The sequence below is a fragment of the Vipera ursinii genome (genome assembly GCF_947247035.1).
Source record: "Vipera ursinii genome assembly, chromosome: 2".
In the NCBI taxonomy this organism is placed as follows: domain Eukaryota; kingdom Metazoa; phylum Chordata; class Lepidosauria; order Squamata; family Viperidae; genus Vipera; species Vipera ursinii.
The window spans coordinates 5,933,316-5,952,428 of NC_139513.1; the positions used below are offsets into that span (position 1 = coordinate 5,933,316).

The window sequence follows — 19,113 nt, forward strand, 5'->3', positions numbered from 1 at the left end:
GAGAAATACTGGGGTCACTCGGCCAACAGCCTGAGGCAAAGGTGGATCTGAGGGAAAAGCTGCCTCTGTTGCTGCCACCACCAAGCCCAGACCAAGTGGCCATTTTACAGAAAATCAGCTGGTGAGAAAGATCTGGACCCAGGAACAAAATGGCTGCCTCCTCCCCAAGGAGCACATAGGAGCCACCTCAATTCTTGTTCCTTCAAAGTGTTGCCTTGAGTTTTCCTCTTCCGCACACTCAAAGCGAAGCTGAGGTCTCTGAGCAACAAGGAGGTTAAAATCCCTGCTATTTCCAAACACCCCAAAACAGGCAACAACTCTAGTGAGAAAAGAAAAGAAAAGCATTTATTTTCAGCAAGCAATTTTGGCATTCTTGCGGTATGTGTAGTGGAGAAGCTGCCTGGCTATTCATTTTTTCACATCATGAAAATCCATTAATGGCAATCTGGAAAGAAATAAAAGAGAGCGAATGCTACATTCGGTATAATGATTGTTTGTCAAACTTGGATGATCCAATATAGTCCATTAACGATGCGGTTTTTATTTTTTTAATCAAAATATATTTATTTTAACGTAGGCATCTTAGAACAGACTTTAAAGAAGACACTTATTGAAGATACTATTGTGCGTTATATAATAATATAAAAATAATATTTACTAATCATTTTCATTCCACAGTTATAATAATAATAATAAAGTTGGAAGGGACCTTGGAGGTCATGTAGTGGAAAAGCCGCCAGTCTCCCTGCTGCAAGTGCCGGAGGGGGGGGAGGGAGGGAGGGAGGGAGACAGAGAGAGAGAGAGAGAGAGAGAGGGAGAGAGAGAGGGAGAGAGAGAGAGAGAGAGAGAGAGAGAGAGAGAGAGAGAGAGAGAGAGAAGCTTGACCTACACGGCTAGGCTGTTTCTGCTTTTCCTTTGCAACTTGGAGGAAAAGTTCTTGCATGAGTTCCAGACGTTTCCTCTCCGTCCCTCCCACCCCATCCCAGGAAGCAGTATTTGTAGTTTGGACTAGCAGGTTACTTGGCTGCTCTCCTCCTTTGCTTGTGGGGTGTGCACGCTGCCCTTTGCAAAAGACGGAGCCCCCACAGTTTTGCACTGCAAGGAGATTACTTCGTCCAAAGGAAGGGTGACGTGGTGGCGATAAAGGTTTTTCTCCCTTCCTTTGGAAGAGGGAGAAAAGCATCGTTCTCTTCCTTCGGGCAGATGCAAATTAACGAGAATGGTAGCAATGTGGCCAGAAATGGGCATCTCTCGACAGCGCTGGGGAGAGCTATGGGAAGAACGATGTACACATCAGCTTGAATTACGAAGGGCTCCCCTCGACAGGCGGTGCTTTAGAACCGGCTCAGCAGCAAATTTTTAAATTCTCAAAAGCTGTTTGGCAGCTCATAGTCCATGGTAACGGTTAGCGAGGACGTGGTTTTCCCCTTCCCTTACCCGTTTTGAGTAGTTCTGTAAGTGGTAGAGCAATCTCGGAAAAAGAGGGCATGAATTGACGGTAGAAGTTGGCAAACCCTAGGAAGTTCTGGAGCTGTTTGCGAGTCTTTGGGGGGTTGCCATTCAATTATAGCTTTCACTTTGGCTGGGTCCATTTCAATTCCCTCACTGGACATTCTATAGCCAAGATAATCTAATCGGGTATGGTGAAATTCACACTTTTGACAATTTGAAATAAAGTTTGGCATTCAACAGTTTCTTTAACACTTCTCTCACCAGTCTTATGTAGTCAGTCATGTTCGTACTGTATATCAGGATGTCATCAAGATACGCCAGAACCCCTTTGGATAAATTATCATGTTGTTGTTGTTGTTGTTAGCTGCGAAGTCGTGTCCGACCCATTGTGACCCTATGGACAATGTTCCTCCAGGCCTGTTGTGACTCAGGGCCAGCCTGTGGGTCCGACAGCCGGGTCCGATGTATCGGAGGACTCAGATGTGGGGGAGGAGGGAAACGAACCGGCTGATGATGATTTGGAGGCTTTGCAGAGTCCTCAGCCGGGAACCTCTTCTCAGCTGTGTGAGCCCGAGAGTGCGGAGGATGATGACCCACAGCTGGCCCTGTTCAAGGACGCCCAACGCAGGAGGCAGACGAGCAGGGACAAACAAAGAAAGGCTATGGGACTCCTCGGGAGGAGGCACAGGGAGACCACGCCCTGAGCTCTCTATAAAAGAAGTGTTTGGGGAGGGGCTGGTTGCTGAAAGCAACTTTTTCGTTTGAGAAGTCAAGCTCTTGTATTTTTGTAACAGTGTAATTAAAACTTGGCAGAAGCCTTTTGGTCTTGGACGCTTTCCAGACTCTTCTTTTGATTAGGGGTGCGAGAAGAGGGCTGGTTCAGAACAAGGCCTTCCTGTCCTCTACCATCTGTCCATTTAAGCTCATGCCTACTGCTTCAGTGACTTCATCCAGCCACCTCATTCTCTGTCGTCCCCTTCTCTTGCCCTCAACCTTTCCCAGCATTCGGCTCTTCTCCAGTGAGTCCTTCCTTCTCATTAGGTGGCCAAAGGATTTGAGTTTCAACTTCAGGATCTGGCCTTCTAAAGAGCAGTCAGGGTTGATCTCCTCTAGGACTGACCGGTTTGATTGGCTCGCAGTCCAAGGGACTCGCAGGAGTCTTCTCCGGCACCACAGCTCAAAGGCCTCAATTCTTTGGCGCTCGGCCTTTCTTATGGTCCAACTTTCACTGCCATACATTGCAACTGGGAAGACCATAGCCTTGTCTATACGCACTTTTGTTGACAGGAAATTATCATGTAGGACCTCATTAATCAACTGCATAAATACGGCTGGGCCCCCTTGCAGTCCAAATGGCATGACTAGTTTGAAGGGTAAGTTCTCGCTCCTTAGCTTCACCCCCAGTTCTTTCTTATCGCCTATTGCATTCAACCTTGAAGATGCTCCGCTACTGTTTATTATGTCTAACTAATTCCCCATGCATTCTTCCTTCCCCCCTCCCTTCTAATAATAATAATAATAATAATAATAATAATAATAATAATAATAATAATAATAATAAGTTGGAAGGGACCTTGGAGGTCATCTAGTCCAACTCCCTGCTCAGGCAGGAAACCTTATACCATTTCAGACAAATGAGTGTCCAGTCTCTTCTTAAAAACTTCCAGTGTTGGAGCTGTTCTGTACCAGCCTGCTACCGGCCCTGCAGAAAAGGCAGGGACAACCCCTTTTAAAAGAAGGCAAGAGGCTGGAATTACGCCTGCCAAATTTATTGCTACAAAAACAAACAAGACACGAACCAAGAAACAGGAGCTTTAAGAAACAGGGACTATCCAAGCGTTTGCCTTCAGCAAACCAGCCCTCCCACACATTCCCCTTAAATACAGTTCAGGGCGTGGCCTCTCTCTGCCTCCTTCCAAGGTGCCCCATTGCCTTCCTGTTTACTCCTGATTGACTGCCTCCTGCGTCGGGCGTCCTTGAACAGGGCCAGCTGTGGGTCATCTTCATCCACGCTGTCAGGCTCACACAGCTGGGTCTGCATCGTGACCAGATGAGAGGGGCCTTGCTGGGGGCTCTCATCAAGCTGTCCAATCCCCTCAGCAAGCTCTTCAACACACCTCTCCTCCTCCTCTGAGTCGTCCGACCCAACTGCCGAACCCACAGGCTGACCCTGAATCACAACACAAGCATTCACCACTTCTGGAGGCAGGTTGTTCCACTGGTTAATTGTTCTAACTGTCAGGAAGTTTCTCCTTAGTTCTAGGTTGCTTCTCTCCTTGACTAGTTTCCATCCGTTGCTTCTTGTCCTGCTTTCAGGTGCTTTGGAGAATAGCTTGACTCCCTCTTCTTTGTGGCAGCCCCTGAGATATTGGAACACTGCTATCCTGTCACCCTTCACTCTTCTCTTCATTAAACTACACATACCCAATTCCAGCAACCGTTCCCGATATGTTTTAGCCTCCAGTCCCCCAATCATCTTTGTTGCTCTTCTCTGTACTCTTTCTAGAGTCTCAACATCTTTTTTACATCGTGGTGACCAAAACTGGATGCAGTATTCCAGGTGTGGCCTTACCAAGGCATTGTAAAGTGGTATTAGTACTTCACTTGATCTTGATTCTATCCCTCTGTTAATGCAGCCTAGCACTGTGTTGGCTTTTTTGGCAGCTGCAGCACACGGCTGGCTGCTGGCTTCATCTAACTTTAACTCTAAAAGTGAGACACACTTTTAACAGAAAGATAAAATAGCTGCTGCTTCATCTGTTGTCAAAGGAAGAACGTCGACACCTTCCTCTGCTGTGCTTCCTTGGGGCCGTGGCTTGCAGGAAGGCTGGCCTGCTCAGCGGAGGCTCCAGCGGGCCGCTCCCAGGAAGGATCCCGGGGCTGCCCCGCGCGGCTCCCTGGCCGCGTGCACCTTGGACGGGGCCAACCCAGGAAAGGGGACTTCCTGGCCGCGCTTCTCCCAGGGGGCTTTGGTGTCAAAATCAGCTTTTATCAGAGGGAGAAAAAGAATCCCTGACGGTTCAGCATGCCATCTTGAGGGAGGAGTCCTTTCTTTTCTCCTTACGCTGGGACTGTCTACTCCGGCTGCAAAGAGGAGGGAAAAAGTAGTCAGGGTCAGACTGGGAGGGAGCCCAGAGGAGGAATCCAACCCTCCAGGCTGAGGGATCAGCAAAGATCGGCCCAAGGAAAGAGCAGAAGCAGCAGCCTCAAGGAGGGGGGGATCAGCTGGGTGGGATTTCCAGAGTTAACAAGAGGGAAGGGGCAGGTCTGGGAAGGGCTCCTAAGGTGGGTGAGAACCTGCCCCACATATAAGTACACAAATCCAGTTCAAGTCAATTTAATAATAATAATAATAATAATAATAATAATAATAATAATAATAATGATGATGATGATGATGATGATGATGAAGAAGAAGAAGAAGAAGAAGAAGAAGAAGAAGAAGAAGAAGAAGAAGAAGAAGAAGAAGAAGAAGAAGAAGAAGAAGAAGAAGAAGAAGAAGAAGTTGGAAGGGACCTTGGAGGTCTTCTAGTCCAACCCCATGCCATATACCCTACACCATTTCAGACAAATGGTTGTCCAATCTCTTCTTTAAAACTTCCAATGGAGCATTCACAACTTCTGGAGGCAGGTTGTTCCACTGGTTAATTGTTCTCACTGTCAGGGAGTTTCTCCTTAGTTCTAGGTTGCTTCTCTCCTTGACTAGTTTCCATCCGTTGCTTCTTGTCCTGCTTTCAGGGGCTTTGGAGAATAGCTTGACTCCCTCTTCTTTGGGGCAGCCCCTGAGATACTGGAAGGCTGCTGTCATGTCTCCCCTCTCCCTTCTCTTCGTTAAAACTACACAATTTTGCCCCAGAGACCAGAGACCAAGTGCAAATAGATTCACAGCCTCCGGAAAGCCCAGATCTTCCTTTAGCATCTGGAGGGTGGTATTCTCAGTCAGGCTAGGATGGGAGAGAAGCCCTCCCCACCTCCATCCATGACTGCGGGACCTTCAAGAAGTCCTTTATTTTCCCCCTCCCTCCCGCTTACACTGGGGACGCTCCAATCTCCCCTCTGTTGTTCTCTGTGCCTCCTCATCCAGTCAGATCCTGGGAGTCTGGCTTTGTAGAATAAAAGTTCGGGGGGGGGCAGGCAGACCCCTTCCTAGAGCCCCCAAACCCCTTCACCCTTCAGTGTTTGAGATGAATAATAGAGAGAAGAGAAATTTCCCCAAAGTATCTTCACCACTCGTTGGTCATTCAACCTCAAAGCCCCCATTTCCTCTCCTTCCCCCAGACAGCCCCCACCAGTCCACTCACCTGCGGGGGCGGGCGGGGGGGGGCGGGCTGCTAAATGGCCTGGTTGCTCCCTGCATTGGAGAGAAAAACAGAGAGTGAGTCTCTGCCTGGTCCTCTCTCTCTTCACCATTCGACCTCTGCAGTTTCAGGAATCTCTCAAAGGAGACCAGGCTTGTGCCACCAGAATGGTCTCTAACCACTGGGGAAAGGGTACAGAGAAGAGCAACAAAGATGATTGGGGGACTGGAGGCTAAAACATATAGGGAACGGTTGCTGGAATTGGGTACGTCTAGTTTAACGAAGAGAAGGACGAGGGGGGACATGATAGCAGTGTTCCGATATCTCAGGGGCTGCCCCAAAGAAGAGGGAGTCAAGCTATTCTCCAAAGCGCCTGAAGGCAGGACAAGAAGCAACGGATGGAAACTAGTCAAGGAGAGAAGCAACCTAGAACTAAGGAGAAACTTCCTGACAGTTAGAACAACTAACCAGTGGAACAACCTGCCTCCAGAGGTGGTGAATGCTCCAACACTGGAGGTTTTTAAGAAGAGACTAGACAGCCATTTGCCTGAAATGGTATAGGGTTTCCTGCCTGAGCAGGGGGTTGGACTAGATGACCTCCAAGGTCCCTTCCAACTTCTTCTTCTTCTTCTTCTTCTTCTTCTTCTTCTTCTTCTTCTTCTTCTTCTTCTTCTTCTTCTTCTTCTTCTTCGTCATTATTATTATTATTATTATTATTATTATTATTATTATTATTATTATTATTATTATTATTATTATCTTGGCATTGCCAGCGGTTTACCTATTTCCCTGCCCTAGGAGCAAGGGGCTCTTTGCTCCAAAGGGGGGCACCCTGCAGGCTCTTAGGCTACCTTCTCTGCCTGAATGGAGGAGGGTGGAAATCCAACAGGGAGAGAGGTTTCTCCCCTTTCTCCTTTGCAGGAACAAACCAGCGCGAAGAAAAGGGAATTCTGTAACTTGGTTAGAAATCAAGGAAGAGAGAGAAGGTGAGAAATCAAGTGAAGTGCTGGATTTTGTACAGAGAAAAAGGGGGAGCAAGAAAAAAGCGAGAACAAAATGATCAGAATTGAAGGAAAATATCAGGATTTTCCCATTTGTCCTTTTTCAGTGAGGAGCCTTTTCTCCTATACTATTCACATGCTGATGTAAATTAATGCTAATTAATGTTAATGTTCATTCTAAATGGACAATTGTCCTTTGGGGGGGGAAACCACAATTTTCCCATCAATCTTTTAATTATAATAGGTGGAAAAATGTGAGGAGTGACCCTACCAATTTAAGACTCCATCTCAATTGCAATAGCAAAAGTAGTAATAACAATAAAATCATCATCATCATCATCAGGGCTTTTTTTGTCATAGAACGCTCAGAACGGAGTTCCGGCATCTTTTTTGAATGGAACCTTGTAGGGTAGGCAAAGTGGGTTGTATGAAGTATGTGAGTTCTGGCACCTTTTTTTTTTTTACAAAAAAGCACTACTACTACTACTACTACTACTACTACTACTACTACTACTACTAATAATAATAATAATAATAATAATAATAATAATAATAAGTTGGAAGGGACCTTGGAGGTCATCTAGTCCAACCCCCTGCTCAGGCAGGAAACCCTATACCATTTCAGACAAGTGGCTGGCCAATCTCTTCTTAAAAACTTCCAGTGTTGGAGCATTCACCGCTTCTGGAGGCAGGTTGTTCCACTGGTTAATTGTTCTAACTGTCAGGAAGTTTCTCCTTAGTTCTAGGTTGCTTCTCTCCTTGACTAGTTTCCATCCGTTGCTTCTTGTCCTGCTTTCAGGGGCTTTGGAGAATAGCTTGACTCCCTCTTCTCTGGGGCAGCCCCTGAGATACTGGAAGGCTGCTGTCATGTCTCCCCTCGCCCTCTTCGTTTTGCCCCAGAGACCAAGTGCAAATAGATTCACAGCCTCCGGAAAGCCCAGATCTTCCTTTAGCATCTGGAGGGTGGTATTCTCAGTCAGGCTAGGATGGGAGAGAAGCCCTCCCCACCTCCATCCATGACTGTGGGACCTTCAAGAAGTCTTTTGTTTTTCCCCTCCCTCCCTCCCACTTACACTGGGGACGCTCCAATCTCCCCTCTGTTGTTCTCTGAGCCTCCTCATCCAGTCAGATCCTGGGAGTCTGGCTTTGTAGAATAAAAGTTCGGGGGGGGGGCAGGCAGACCCCTTCCCAGAGCCCCCAAACCCCTTCACCCTTCAGTGTTTGAGATGAATAATAGAGAGAAGAGAAATTTCCCCAAAGTATCTTCACCACTCGTTGGTCATTCAACCTCAAAGCCCCCATTTCCTCTCCTTCCCCCAGACAGCCCCCACCAGTCCACTCACCTGCGGGGGCGGGCGGGGGGGGCGGGCTGCTAAATGGCCTGGTTGCTCCCTGCATTGGAGAGAAAAACAGAGAGTGAGTCTCTGCCTGGTCCTCTCTCTCTTCACCATTCGACCTCTGCAGTTTCAGGAATCTCTCAAAGGAGACCAGGCTTCTGCCACCAGAATGGTCTCTAACCCAGGGGTATCAAACTCAATTTCATTGAGGGCCGCATCAGCACTGTGGTTGCCCTCAGGGGGCCGGGTGGGTGTGGCCTGGGTGGGTGTGGCCTACTGGGTGGGCGTGGCTAAAGTGCGTATGGCCTACTGGGTGGGCATGGCCAGCTCTACATCGTTCTCATCAAGGGTGCCTATGGGGGCCTGGGCAGGAGTGGGACAGATCTGAGGGTCTCTGGGCCAGGGCCAAGGCAGTGGGGGCCGTTCCCTCACTGTTTCCAGAATGGCTTCGCGGGCCGCATGAAACCACTTCACGGGCCGGATCTGGCCCCCGGGCCTTGTGTTTGACATGTCTGCTCTAACCACTGGGGAAAGGGTACAGAGAAGAGCAACAAAGATGATTGGGGGACTGGAGGCTAAAACATATAGGGAACGGTTGCTGGAATTGGGTACGTGTAGTTTAACGAAGAGAAGGACGAGGGGGGACATGATAGCAGTGTTCCGATATCTCAGGGGCTGCCCCAAAGAAGAGGGAGTCAAGCTATTCTCCAAAGCGCCTGAAGGCAGGACAAGAAGCAACGGATGGTGAAGTTCTGGCACCTTTTTTTTTTTTACAAAAAAGCACTACTACTACTACTACTACTACTACTACTAATAATAATAATAATAATAATAATAATAATAATAATAATAATAATAATATTTATTTATTTTTATTTTTATTTTATTACATTTGTATACCGCCCTTTCCCTGAGGACTCAGGGCGGTTAAGAAGAAGAAGAAGAAGAAGAAGAAGAAGAAGAAGAAGAAGAAGAAGAAGAAGAAGAAGAAGAAGAAGAAGAAGAAGAAGAAGAAGAAGAAGAAGAAGAAGAAGAAGAAGTTGGAAGGGACCTTGGAGGTCATCTAGTCCAACCCCCTGCTCAGGCAGGAAACCCTATACCATTTCAGAAAAATGGCTGTCCAGTTTCTTCTTACAAACTTCCAATGTTGGAGCATTCACAGCTTCTGGAGGCAGGTTGTTCCACTGGTTAATTGTTCTCACTGTCAAGAGGTTTCTCCTTAGTTCTAGGTTGCTTCTCTCCTTGACTAGTTTCCATCCGTTGCTTCTTGTCCTGCCTTCTGGCGCTTTGGAGAATAGCTTGATTTCCTCTTCTTTGTGGCAGCCCCTGAGATACTGGAACACTGCTATCATGTCACCCCTCATCCTTCTCTTCATTAAACTAGACATGCTCAATTCCAGCAATCCTTCCGTAAATGTTTTAGATTCCAGGCCCCCTAACCATATTTGTTGCTCTTTTCTGCACTCTTTCTAGAGTCTCAACATCTTTTTTACATCGTGGTGACCAAAACTGATTTATAAATCTTTTGTTCCAGTCCTGTCCAAATAAATCTGGTTTCACCAGAACCACTTATAGAAGGAACACATGGAGGATGTATTAGGAAACCCTCTGAATTTATTTTTTTGGGGGGGGGCTCTCTCTTTTCAATCTCCCCCCTCCCCGCCAAAAGGTCTTGCTAGGAAGCAGAATCCCCTTCATGGATTACTGCCTTGTCGTGGCGAAGGGGCTTGCGTAATTCAATGAAGCTATGAGCTATGCCGTGCAGGGCCACCCAAGACGGACAGGTCATAGCAGAGAGTTCTGACAAAACGTGATCCACTGGAGAAGGAAATGGCAAACCACTCCAGTATCTTTGCCATGAAAACCCTATGGACAGTACCAAAAGGCAAAACGATATGACGCTGGAAGATGAGCCCCTCAGGTCGGAAGGCGTCCAATATGCTACTGGGGAAGAGCAGAGGGCTAGTACTAGTAGCGCCAGAAAGAATGAAGCGACTGGGCCAAAGCCGAAAGGACGCTCAGCTGTGGATATGTCTGGTGGTGAAAGGAAAGTCCGATGCTGTAAAGATTCTTTCTCCATAGGAACCTGGAATGTAAGATCCATGAATCAAGGAAAGCTGGACGTGGTCAAACAAGAGATGACAAGACTAGACATTGACATCTTAGGTATCAGCGAACTAAAATGGACAGGAATGGGTGAATTTAATTCAGATGACCATCAGGTATACTACTGCGGGCAAGAATCCCTCAGAAGAAATGGAGTAGCCTTCATAGTCAATAAAAAAGTAGGAAAAGCAATACTGGGATACAACCCTCAAAATGACAGAATGATCTCAGTTCGAATCCAAGGCAAACCATTCAATATCACAGTAGTCCAAGTCTATGCCCCAACCACCAGTGCTGAAGAGGATGAAATTGACCGGTTCTATGAAGCCCTACAGCACCTTATAGAACTAACACCCAAAAATGATGTCCTTATCATCATGGGAGATTGGAATGCTAAAGTAGGAAGCCAAAAGATAACTGGAGTAACAGGCAAGTTTGGCCTTGGAGTACAAAATGAAGCAGGGCACAGGCTGATAGAATTTTGTCAAGAGAATACGATGGTCATAGCAAACACTCTTTTCCAACAACCCAAGAGACGGCTTTACACATGGACATCACCAGACGGTCAACACAGAAATCAGATTGACTATATGCTCTGCAGCCAAAGATGGAGAAGCTCTATACAGTCAGTAAAAACAAGACCAGGAGCTGACTGTGCCTCAGACCATGAGCTTCTTGTTGCAAAGTTTAGGCTTAAATTAAAGAAAGTAGGGAAAAACGCTAGGCCAGTCAGGTACGAATTAAATCATATCCCTGTTGAATATACAGTAGAGGTGACAAATAGATTTAAAGAATTAGATCTGATAGACAGAGTGCCTGAAGAACTATGGACAGAGGTTCGCAACATTGTACAACAGGTAGCAACCAAAACCATCCCAAAGAAAAAGAAATGCAAGAAAGCAAAATGGCTGTCTGAGGAAGCTTTGCAAATAGCTGAGGAAAGGAGGGAAGCGAAAGGCAAGGGAGAAAAAGAAAGATATGCCCAATTAAATGCAGAATTCCAAAGAATAGCTAGAAGAGATAAGAATGCCTTCTTAAATGAACAATTGAAAGAAATAGAAGAAAACAATAGAATAGGGAGGACCAGAGATCTTTTCAAGAAAATTGGAGAGATGAAGGGAACGTTTCATGCAAAAATGGGCATGATAAAGGACCAAAATGGCAGGGACCTAACAGAGGCAGAAGAGATTAAGAAGAGGTGGCAAAATTACACAGAAGAACTATACAAGAATGAGCTTAACGTCCCTGATAATCACGATGAGGTGGTCACTGACCTCGAGCCAGACATCCTAGAATGTGAAGTGAAGTGGGCCTTAGAAAAGCTGAGCAACAACAAAGCTAGTGGAGGTGACAGTATTCCAGCTGAGCTATTCAAAATCTTAAAAGACGATGCAGTAAAAGTGCTACACTCAATTTGCCAGCAAATTTGGAAAACTCAACAGTGGCCACAGGACTGGAAAAGATCAGTTTACATTCCAATTCCAAAGAAAGGCAGTGCCAAAGAATGTTCAAACTATCGCACCATTGCACTCATTTCTCATGCTAGTAAAGTTATGCTTAAAATTCTACAAGCTAGACTCCAGCAGTATGTGGATCGAGAACTACCAGAAGTACAGGCAGGATTTCGAAGAGGCAGAGGAACTAGAAATCAAATTGCTAACATACGCTGGATCATGGAGAAAGCTAGAGAGTTCCAGAAAAACATCTACTTCTGCTTCATGGACTATGCTAAAGCCTTTGATTGTGTGGATCATAACAAACTGTGGCAAGTCCTTAAAGAGATGGGCATACCAGACCATCTTATTTGTCTCTTGAGAAACCTATATGCGGGCCAAGAAGCAACAGTGAGAACTGGACACGAAACCACTGGTTGGTTCAAAATTGGGAAAGGAGTCCGGCAAGGCTGTACAGTATACTGTCGCCTTGCCTATTTAACTTATATGCAGAGCACATCATGAGAAAGGCAGGGCTAGATAAATCAAAAGTTGGAATTAAGATTGCCGGAAGAAACATCAACAACCTAAGATATGCAGATGATACCACTCTAATGGCAGAAAGTGAAGAGGAACTAAAGAGCCTCTTGTTGCGAGTGAAGAAGGAGAGTGCAAAACTTGGGTTGAAACTAAACATTAAGAAAACCAAGATCATGGCATCCAGCCCTCTCAATTCCTGGCAAATAGATGGGGAAGAAATGGAGGTAGTGACAGATTTTATTTTCCTGGGCTCCAAGATCACTGCAGATGGGGACTGTAGCCAAGAAATTAAAAGACGCTTGCTCCTGGGGAGGAAAGCCATGGCAAATCTAGACAGCACACTAAAAAGCAGAGACATCACCCTGTCAACAAAAGTGCGTATAGTCAAGGCTATGGTCTTCCCAGTTGCAATGTATGGCAGTGAAAGCTGGACCATACGAAAGGCTGAGCGCCAAAGAATTGATGCCTTTGAACTATGGTGCTGGAGAAGACTCCTGCAAGTCCCTTGGACTGCAAGGCGATCAAACCGGTCAGTCCTAGAGGAGATCAACCCTGACTGCTCTTTAGAAGGCCAGATCCTGAAGCTAAAACTCAAATACTTTGGCCACCTAATGAGAAGGAAGGACTCACTGGAGAAGAGCCTAATGCTGGGAAAGATTGAGGGCAATAGAAGAAGGGGACGACAGAGAATGAGGTGGCTGGATGGAGTCACTGAAGAAGTAGGCGTGAGCTTAAATGGACTCCAGAAGATGGTAGAGGACAGGAAGGCCTGGAGGAACATTGTCCATAGGGTCGCGATGGGTCGGACACGACTTCGCAACTAACAACAACAACAAAGGAAGCAGAATGTCTCTTGTTCTTTCAGGGGGCCTCCCTCTGACTTACCCCTGTCTGAACTGTCGGATTCTGTGTAACATGCTAGAAATAAAAGAAAAGTGGGAAGGTCAGTCTCTTGGCTGATAGGAGGAAATGAAAAAACTCTAATCTTCCTGACCCCCCCCCCTCTCACAAACACACACACACTCACACACACACACCCTCAAATACATTCAAAAGGTTTAAATCAAGCTGCTTTAGCTAAGAGACGCAAGAAATAATGCTGAATATGTATATGGACAGATTAATATTTTATTTTCGTAGATTTTCACGGGTATAGGTATGTAGGTCTTGGCGTATTCGGGTCTTTTCCTGTGTAGGATTGAGGGTGTCTTGGCGATGTTTCGACGAGGTCCCACTCGTCATCTTCAGGCTGGTGTCTTCAGTTTCGTGCTTGTGCGGACCTTGTCAAAACGTCGCCAAGACACCCTCAATCCTACACGGGAAAAGACCCGAATACGCCAAGACCTACATTAATATTTATGTGTATATACATATATATGTATGGGATATATGTATCTATGTGTGTAGATATCTATATCTCTATATCTATCTATCTATCTATATTTACTGTATCTATATCTATATCTATATATTTGTTTTCTGATATATAGATATCAGATATAGATAGATAGATAGATAGATAGATAGATAGATAGATAGATAGATAGATATAGATATAGATATAGATATAGATATGTAGATATAGATATAGATAGATAGATAGATATAGATATAGATATAGGACATATAGGACTACAAATTTGTGTTAGTGTCTCCAACTTCATTTGGACAGCTGCTATGCAATTTCTTGAAACGTCGCCAAGACACCCTCAATCCTACACAGGAAAAGACCCGAATACGCCAACACCTACATTAATATTTATGTGTATATACATATATATGTATGGGATATATGTATCTATGTGTGTAGATATCTATATCTCTATATCTATCTATCTATCTATATTTACTGTATCTATATCTATATCTTTACATAAAGGGACGCGGTGGCTCAGTGGGTTAGGACGCTGAGCTTGTCGATCAGAAGGTCGGCAGTTTGGTGGGTCGAATCCTGAGTGCCGCATAACAGAGTGAGCACCTGTTACTCGTCCCAGCTTCTGCCAACCTAGCAGTTCGAAAGCACGTAAAAATGCAAGTAGAAAAATAGGGACCACTACGGTGGGAAGGTAACAGCGTTCCATGCACCTTTGGTGTCTAGTCATGCCGGCCACATGACCACAGAGACGTCCTCGGACAAGCGCTGGCTCTTCGGCTTTGAAACAGAGATGAGCACCGGCCCCTAAAGTCGGAAACGACTAGCACGCATGTGCGGGGGCACCTTTACCTTTACCTTTATATCTATATCTATATATTTATATCTATCTAGATATATAGATATAGATATAGATAAATAGATATAGATATAGATATAGGACATATAAAAGTACAAATTTGTGTTAGCGTCTCCAACTTCATTTGGACAGCTGCTATGCAATTTCTTAACAGGTTATGGGTTCAGACGTGCCCTGAAACTCTAGTAGTAAATTGCTCTGAAGTGTAAGGACAATTCAATGAGATGGTGAAAGATTTTTCATGAGCCTTGAGGAAGGTTGTGGAAGATTGGCCTGTTATAGGAATGGGAGGAGGATTTCCTTTGGCTCATCTTAATGAGATGAATTAACTCTCATGGAGCTTAAAAATGGAAAATGTTTGAAGGAGGATTTGTGAACAGTTGTAAGCAATCCTCCATTGGGTGTCGGGTGGGCGTGGACCACAGGGTGGGACATGGCTACAGTGGTCATGGTAGACTGGGTGGGCGTGGCCACCTCAATGTCACTCCTGGGGAGGGATGCCTGTGGGGGCCAGGCAGGATTGGGGGAGATCCAGGGGGTCTCTGGCAGGTGGGGCAGTGGGCAGGGGGCTCATCCTGCAGGGTGAGGGGAGGCGAGGGAGGGGGCAGGGCAGGTGGGGCGAGGCAGGGGCAGGGTCTGGTTGCAGACAAAGGGGGGCTCCGGTGAGGAGGAGGTGGAGGAAGACGGTTTAAGCAAGGCTAACAACCGGAGTGGGGAACTCCCCCCAAAACAAACATGGTTTGTGGGTCACCTAAAATCATATAGTGGCCGTGACTAGGGGGGCTTTCGCCCAGGTTCGCCTGGTGCGCCAGTTGCGGCCCTATCTGGACCGGGATGCCTTGTGTACGGTCACTCATGCGCTCGTGACCCCTCGCCTAGACTACTGTAATGCTCTCTACATGGGGCTTCCCTTGAAGACCACTCGGAGGCTCCAACTGGTACAGAATGCGGTCGCGAGAGTTGTCTTGGGAGTTTCCCGGTACTCCCATGTTACACCTTTGCTCCGCGAGCTGCATTGGTTACCAATTGTCTTCCGGGTGAGGTTCAAGGTCTTGGTCATGATCTTTAAGTCCTTACATGGCATGGGTCCGGGATACCTCAAGGACCACCTGCTGCCGGCGTCAACTCCCCTCCGCCCTGTGCGTGCCCACAGAGAGGGCCTCCTCAGGGTGCCTCCGGTCAGGGAATGTCGACTGGTGGCCCCCAGGGGGAGGGCCTTCTCTGTGGGTGCTCCGGCATTATGGAACCAACTGCCGGTTGAGCTCCGGATGGCATCGGACCTTCGATCCTTCCGCCGCGGGCTGAAGACCCACTTATTTGAATTAGCTGGTCTGGCCTGATGGGGGAATATGGGTTTTTTAATTGGTTTTTTATTATTCTATTATTGTTGTATTTTAATTGGGCATTGGTTTAATTTCCTTTTAATTTTTGTACTGTTATTTATATTTATTTATATATGCCCTGTGAACCGCCCTGAGTCCCTCGGGAGAAGGGCGGTATAGAAATCAAATAAAATATAAATAAATATAAATATAAAAGCACGACAGAAGAGACCAAAACCTGCTGCAATCACCCAGCAGACGGTTGGGAGGGAATAAAAACCAACCAGCCCCCCCCCAATCCTCAACAGAAATGCTCACGACAATGAAAGCCTCGGCGCAGGCAGGCAGGCGTCTTGCTCAGCTGATGGCTTGGAGGGGGGGCGGGAAGGGGGCAGCTACATCCCCTCCCAAAGGCTGCCCTCTCATGAAAGCAGGACGAAAACTCCAAAAAGCGACAAGGAAAAAAAGTTAAAACGGAAGAGTGTCTCACGATGGTTTTCTTCCCCACTCCCTTCTCGCTGCAGTTTAAGTATGTAAAGTTAAAGGTAAAGGTTCCCCCGCACATGCGTGCTAGTCGTTTCCAATTCTAGGGGCCGGTGCTCATCTCCATTTCAAAGCCAAGGAGCCAGCACTTGTCCGAGGATGTCTCCGTGGTCATGTGGCCGGCATGACTAGATGCCAAAGGCACACGGAACGCTGTTACCTTCCCACCGTAGTGGTCCCTATTTTTCTACTTGCATTTTTACATGCTTTCGAACTGCTAGGTTGGCAGAAGCTGGGACGAGTAATGCGCTCACTCTGTTACGCGGCACTCGGGATTCGACCCGCCAAACTGCCGACCTTCTGATCGACAAGCTCAGCGTCCTAACCCACTGAGCCACCGCGTCCCTTAAGTATGTAAAGACCACAAAAGAAAAAAAAAACTCCATGAGCCTACTAATGGAGTTTTGGATTCACACAAACACATTCACACGCCTCCTCTGATGCTCCCTCTGATCCCTGCTCTGAGTTGGAGCTAACACGTAAAGAGGGGAAAAAAACAACAACACTCACTTGATGCTGCTTTGTAGTCATGCTGACGTTTCACTGCAAGGGAGAAAAAAAATCAGTGAGAAAAAAAAAGACTCCACCAGAGATCATCCAATCTCTCCCTTTGTAGGGGAAGAGTCCCGAGAGAGGTCTTCACAGCTGGTTGAGTCACAACCACTCCTTCTGATTAACAGACACAGAAAAAACTACAGGTTACAAACACACCACTTGATTTTCCCCAAGAGAGTCCTGCTGCCTCTGAGGAGAAGTAGGAGAAGTAGAAGCAGTGAATTTTCACTGAAATCCTTCTCAGCTGCCCTTTCACTAAAGCTTTTGAAAAAGGCAGACCCAGAGGAAGATTCTTGGAACCTCAAACTCAGCGGAGTTGAGACTGAAGCCCTGACAAGGGGCCCGAGATCTGAGATACGCCCAAAGATGGCTGGGAATATCAAACAACAGAATAACAAGAGTTAGAAGGGACCCTGGAGGTCAATTAGTCCAACTCCCTGCTCAAGCAGGAGATCTTCCTATACCATTTAGACAAGAGCCTTGGTGGAGCAGTGGGCTAATGCCTCCTTAAGTAACACCAGCTGCCTGCAATTAGTGCAGGTTCGAGTCCCACCAGGCTCAAGGTTGACTCAGCCTTCCATCCTTCCGAGGTAGGTAAAATGAGGACCCAGATTGTTGGGGGCAATAAGCTGACTTTGTAAAATGCCGCGGGGGGGGGGGGCGCGAAAGCCCTAATAAGCAGGCATATACATAGAATGAAGGCTATTGCTAAGTACATTGATTTCTGCTTCTTAGATTGTAAGCCGCCCTGAGTCTTCGGAGAAAGGGCGGGATATAAATGGGATTTTTTTTAAAAAAAATGGTTGTCCAGTCAGTCCCTTCTTAAAAGAGGTGATGGAGCACCTCTGAAGGCAAGAAAACAGAAGGAAGCTTGGAAAAAGCCCCCCAAAGGAAGAGAGCTGGGAGGACTCTCCCCATCACCAAGAAAGGATACTTACTGAATACAATCCGAACAATCACACCCAGCGAGACAATCCCACACACGACAAGACCAGCCACAACGCAGCCGATGATGAGCCCCAGGTTGGATTCTGGAACTGAATTGGGAGAAAGAGCAGATAATTGAAGGAGAATCCCAAACAATCATCCCAATTGGGAGGGAGGGGCCTAATGAAGCCAAAGGACTGGAAATTCCCGAAGTTAATAAGTGTAAGGGGCTCATCTTCATGTCCCTCTAATGGTAGCATGAAGGCTCCTTGCTAACCATTGTTAGAGGACATGTCCTCATGACACTGTTTTCTTCTCACATCAGCCCAGCATGAAGGCAGCTGACGTTCCCCTTTAACTGTTTAGCTCATAAGCAGCAGCTTGCAGTCATGGGACTAAAATTCATCGCAGGGTAATTCAACAATTTTATTTAATTATTTAAAATTTTAAGAAAAATTGTTTTCATGTTTGTCATTCACATTTCCACGTTGTCCCTCCTTTTGCATCCTTTCTTTGGCGATTCTGTTTCATCACTTCTCCTATGTTATGTAATTTTTTGTCCCGCGGCAAGTTCTCCCACAGTGAGTTGGCTGTGACGAATTGTCCCGGAGTGAATTGGCCGTGGAGAGTTGTCCTAGACCAGGGGTCGGCAACCTTGGCTCTTTTATGACTCGCGGACTTCAACTCCCAGAATTCCTGAGCCAGCTGTGCTGGCTCAGGAATTCTGGGAATTGAAGTCCGCGAGTCATAAAAGAGCCAAGGTTGCCGACCCCTGTCCTAGACCAAGGGTCTTCAAACTTGGTCCTTTTATGACTTGTGGACTTCAACTCCCAGGATTCCTCAGCCAGGCACGCTGGCTGAGGAATTCTAAGAGTTGAAGTCCACAAGCAGGGGTCTTCAAACCTGGCCCTTTTATGACTTGTGGACTTCAACTCCCAGGATTCCTCAGCCAGGCACGCTGACTGAGGAATTCTGGGAGTTGAAGTCCACAAGTCATAAAAGGGCCAAGTTTGAAGACCCCCCTGTCCTAGACCCTCTAGACCTGCCTTAGCCCTGAAAACCGGATGGGTGACCTTGGACTAGGCCCTCTCTCTCAGCCCAACTTACCTCACAGGGTTGTTGTTGTGGGGAAAAAAAATAGGAGGAGGAGGAAGGTGGTGTTGGATATGTTCACTACCTTGCGTTATTTGTGAAAGTAATAAAGGCAGGATGGAAATAAATACATCAATAAAATGAGCCTGTCCCCCTGAAGGAGAAGAAAGGAATGAATGAAGTTCTTAAGAAGAGATTGGACAAACGTTTGTCTGAAATGGCGTAGGGCAGTGTTCTGAACCAGCCAACTACCGGCCTTGTAATAAGGCAAACCCC

At 46.5% G+C, this 19,113-nt stretch overlaps 1 protein-coding gene across 4 annotated transcripts in view; it reads right to left on the reverse strand.

Annotated features, from left to right (window-relative positions):
* Nucleotides 1–326: 326 nt before the first annotated feature.
* LOC310635921 (major histocompatibility complex class I-related gene protein-like) overlaps nucleotides 327–19,113 on the reverse strand; it is a 34,288-nt gene continuing 15,501 nt past the window's right edge. Inside the window, exons 5-10 of one of the 4 annotated variants that reach the window (XR_014491555.1) lie at nucleotides 17,757–17,855; nucleotides 16,774–16,806; nucleotides 13,053–13,085; nucleotides 8,095–8,143; nucleotides 5,754–5,803; nucleotides 327–445 (exon numbers count right to left, since the gene is read on the reverse strand). Coding sequence is in view for 2 of the 4 variants with exons in the window: in XM_083355306.1 (XP_083211432.1) it covers nucleotides 8,124–8,143; nucleotides 13,053–13,085; nucleotides 16,774–16,806; nucleotides 17,757–17,855 (185 nt within the window). In the remaining 2 variants the exon portion in view is untranslated. Of the gene's footprint in view, nucleotides 446–4,413; nucleotides 4,537–5,753; nucleotides 5,804–8,082; nucleotides 8,144–13,052; nucleotides 13,086–16,773; nucleotides 16,807–17,756; nucleotides 17,856–19,113 lie in introns of those variants that run through there. The other 3 variants (XR_014491556.1, XM_083355306.1, XM_083355307.1) reach the window with 3 other exon arrangements.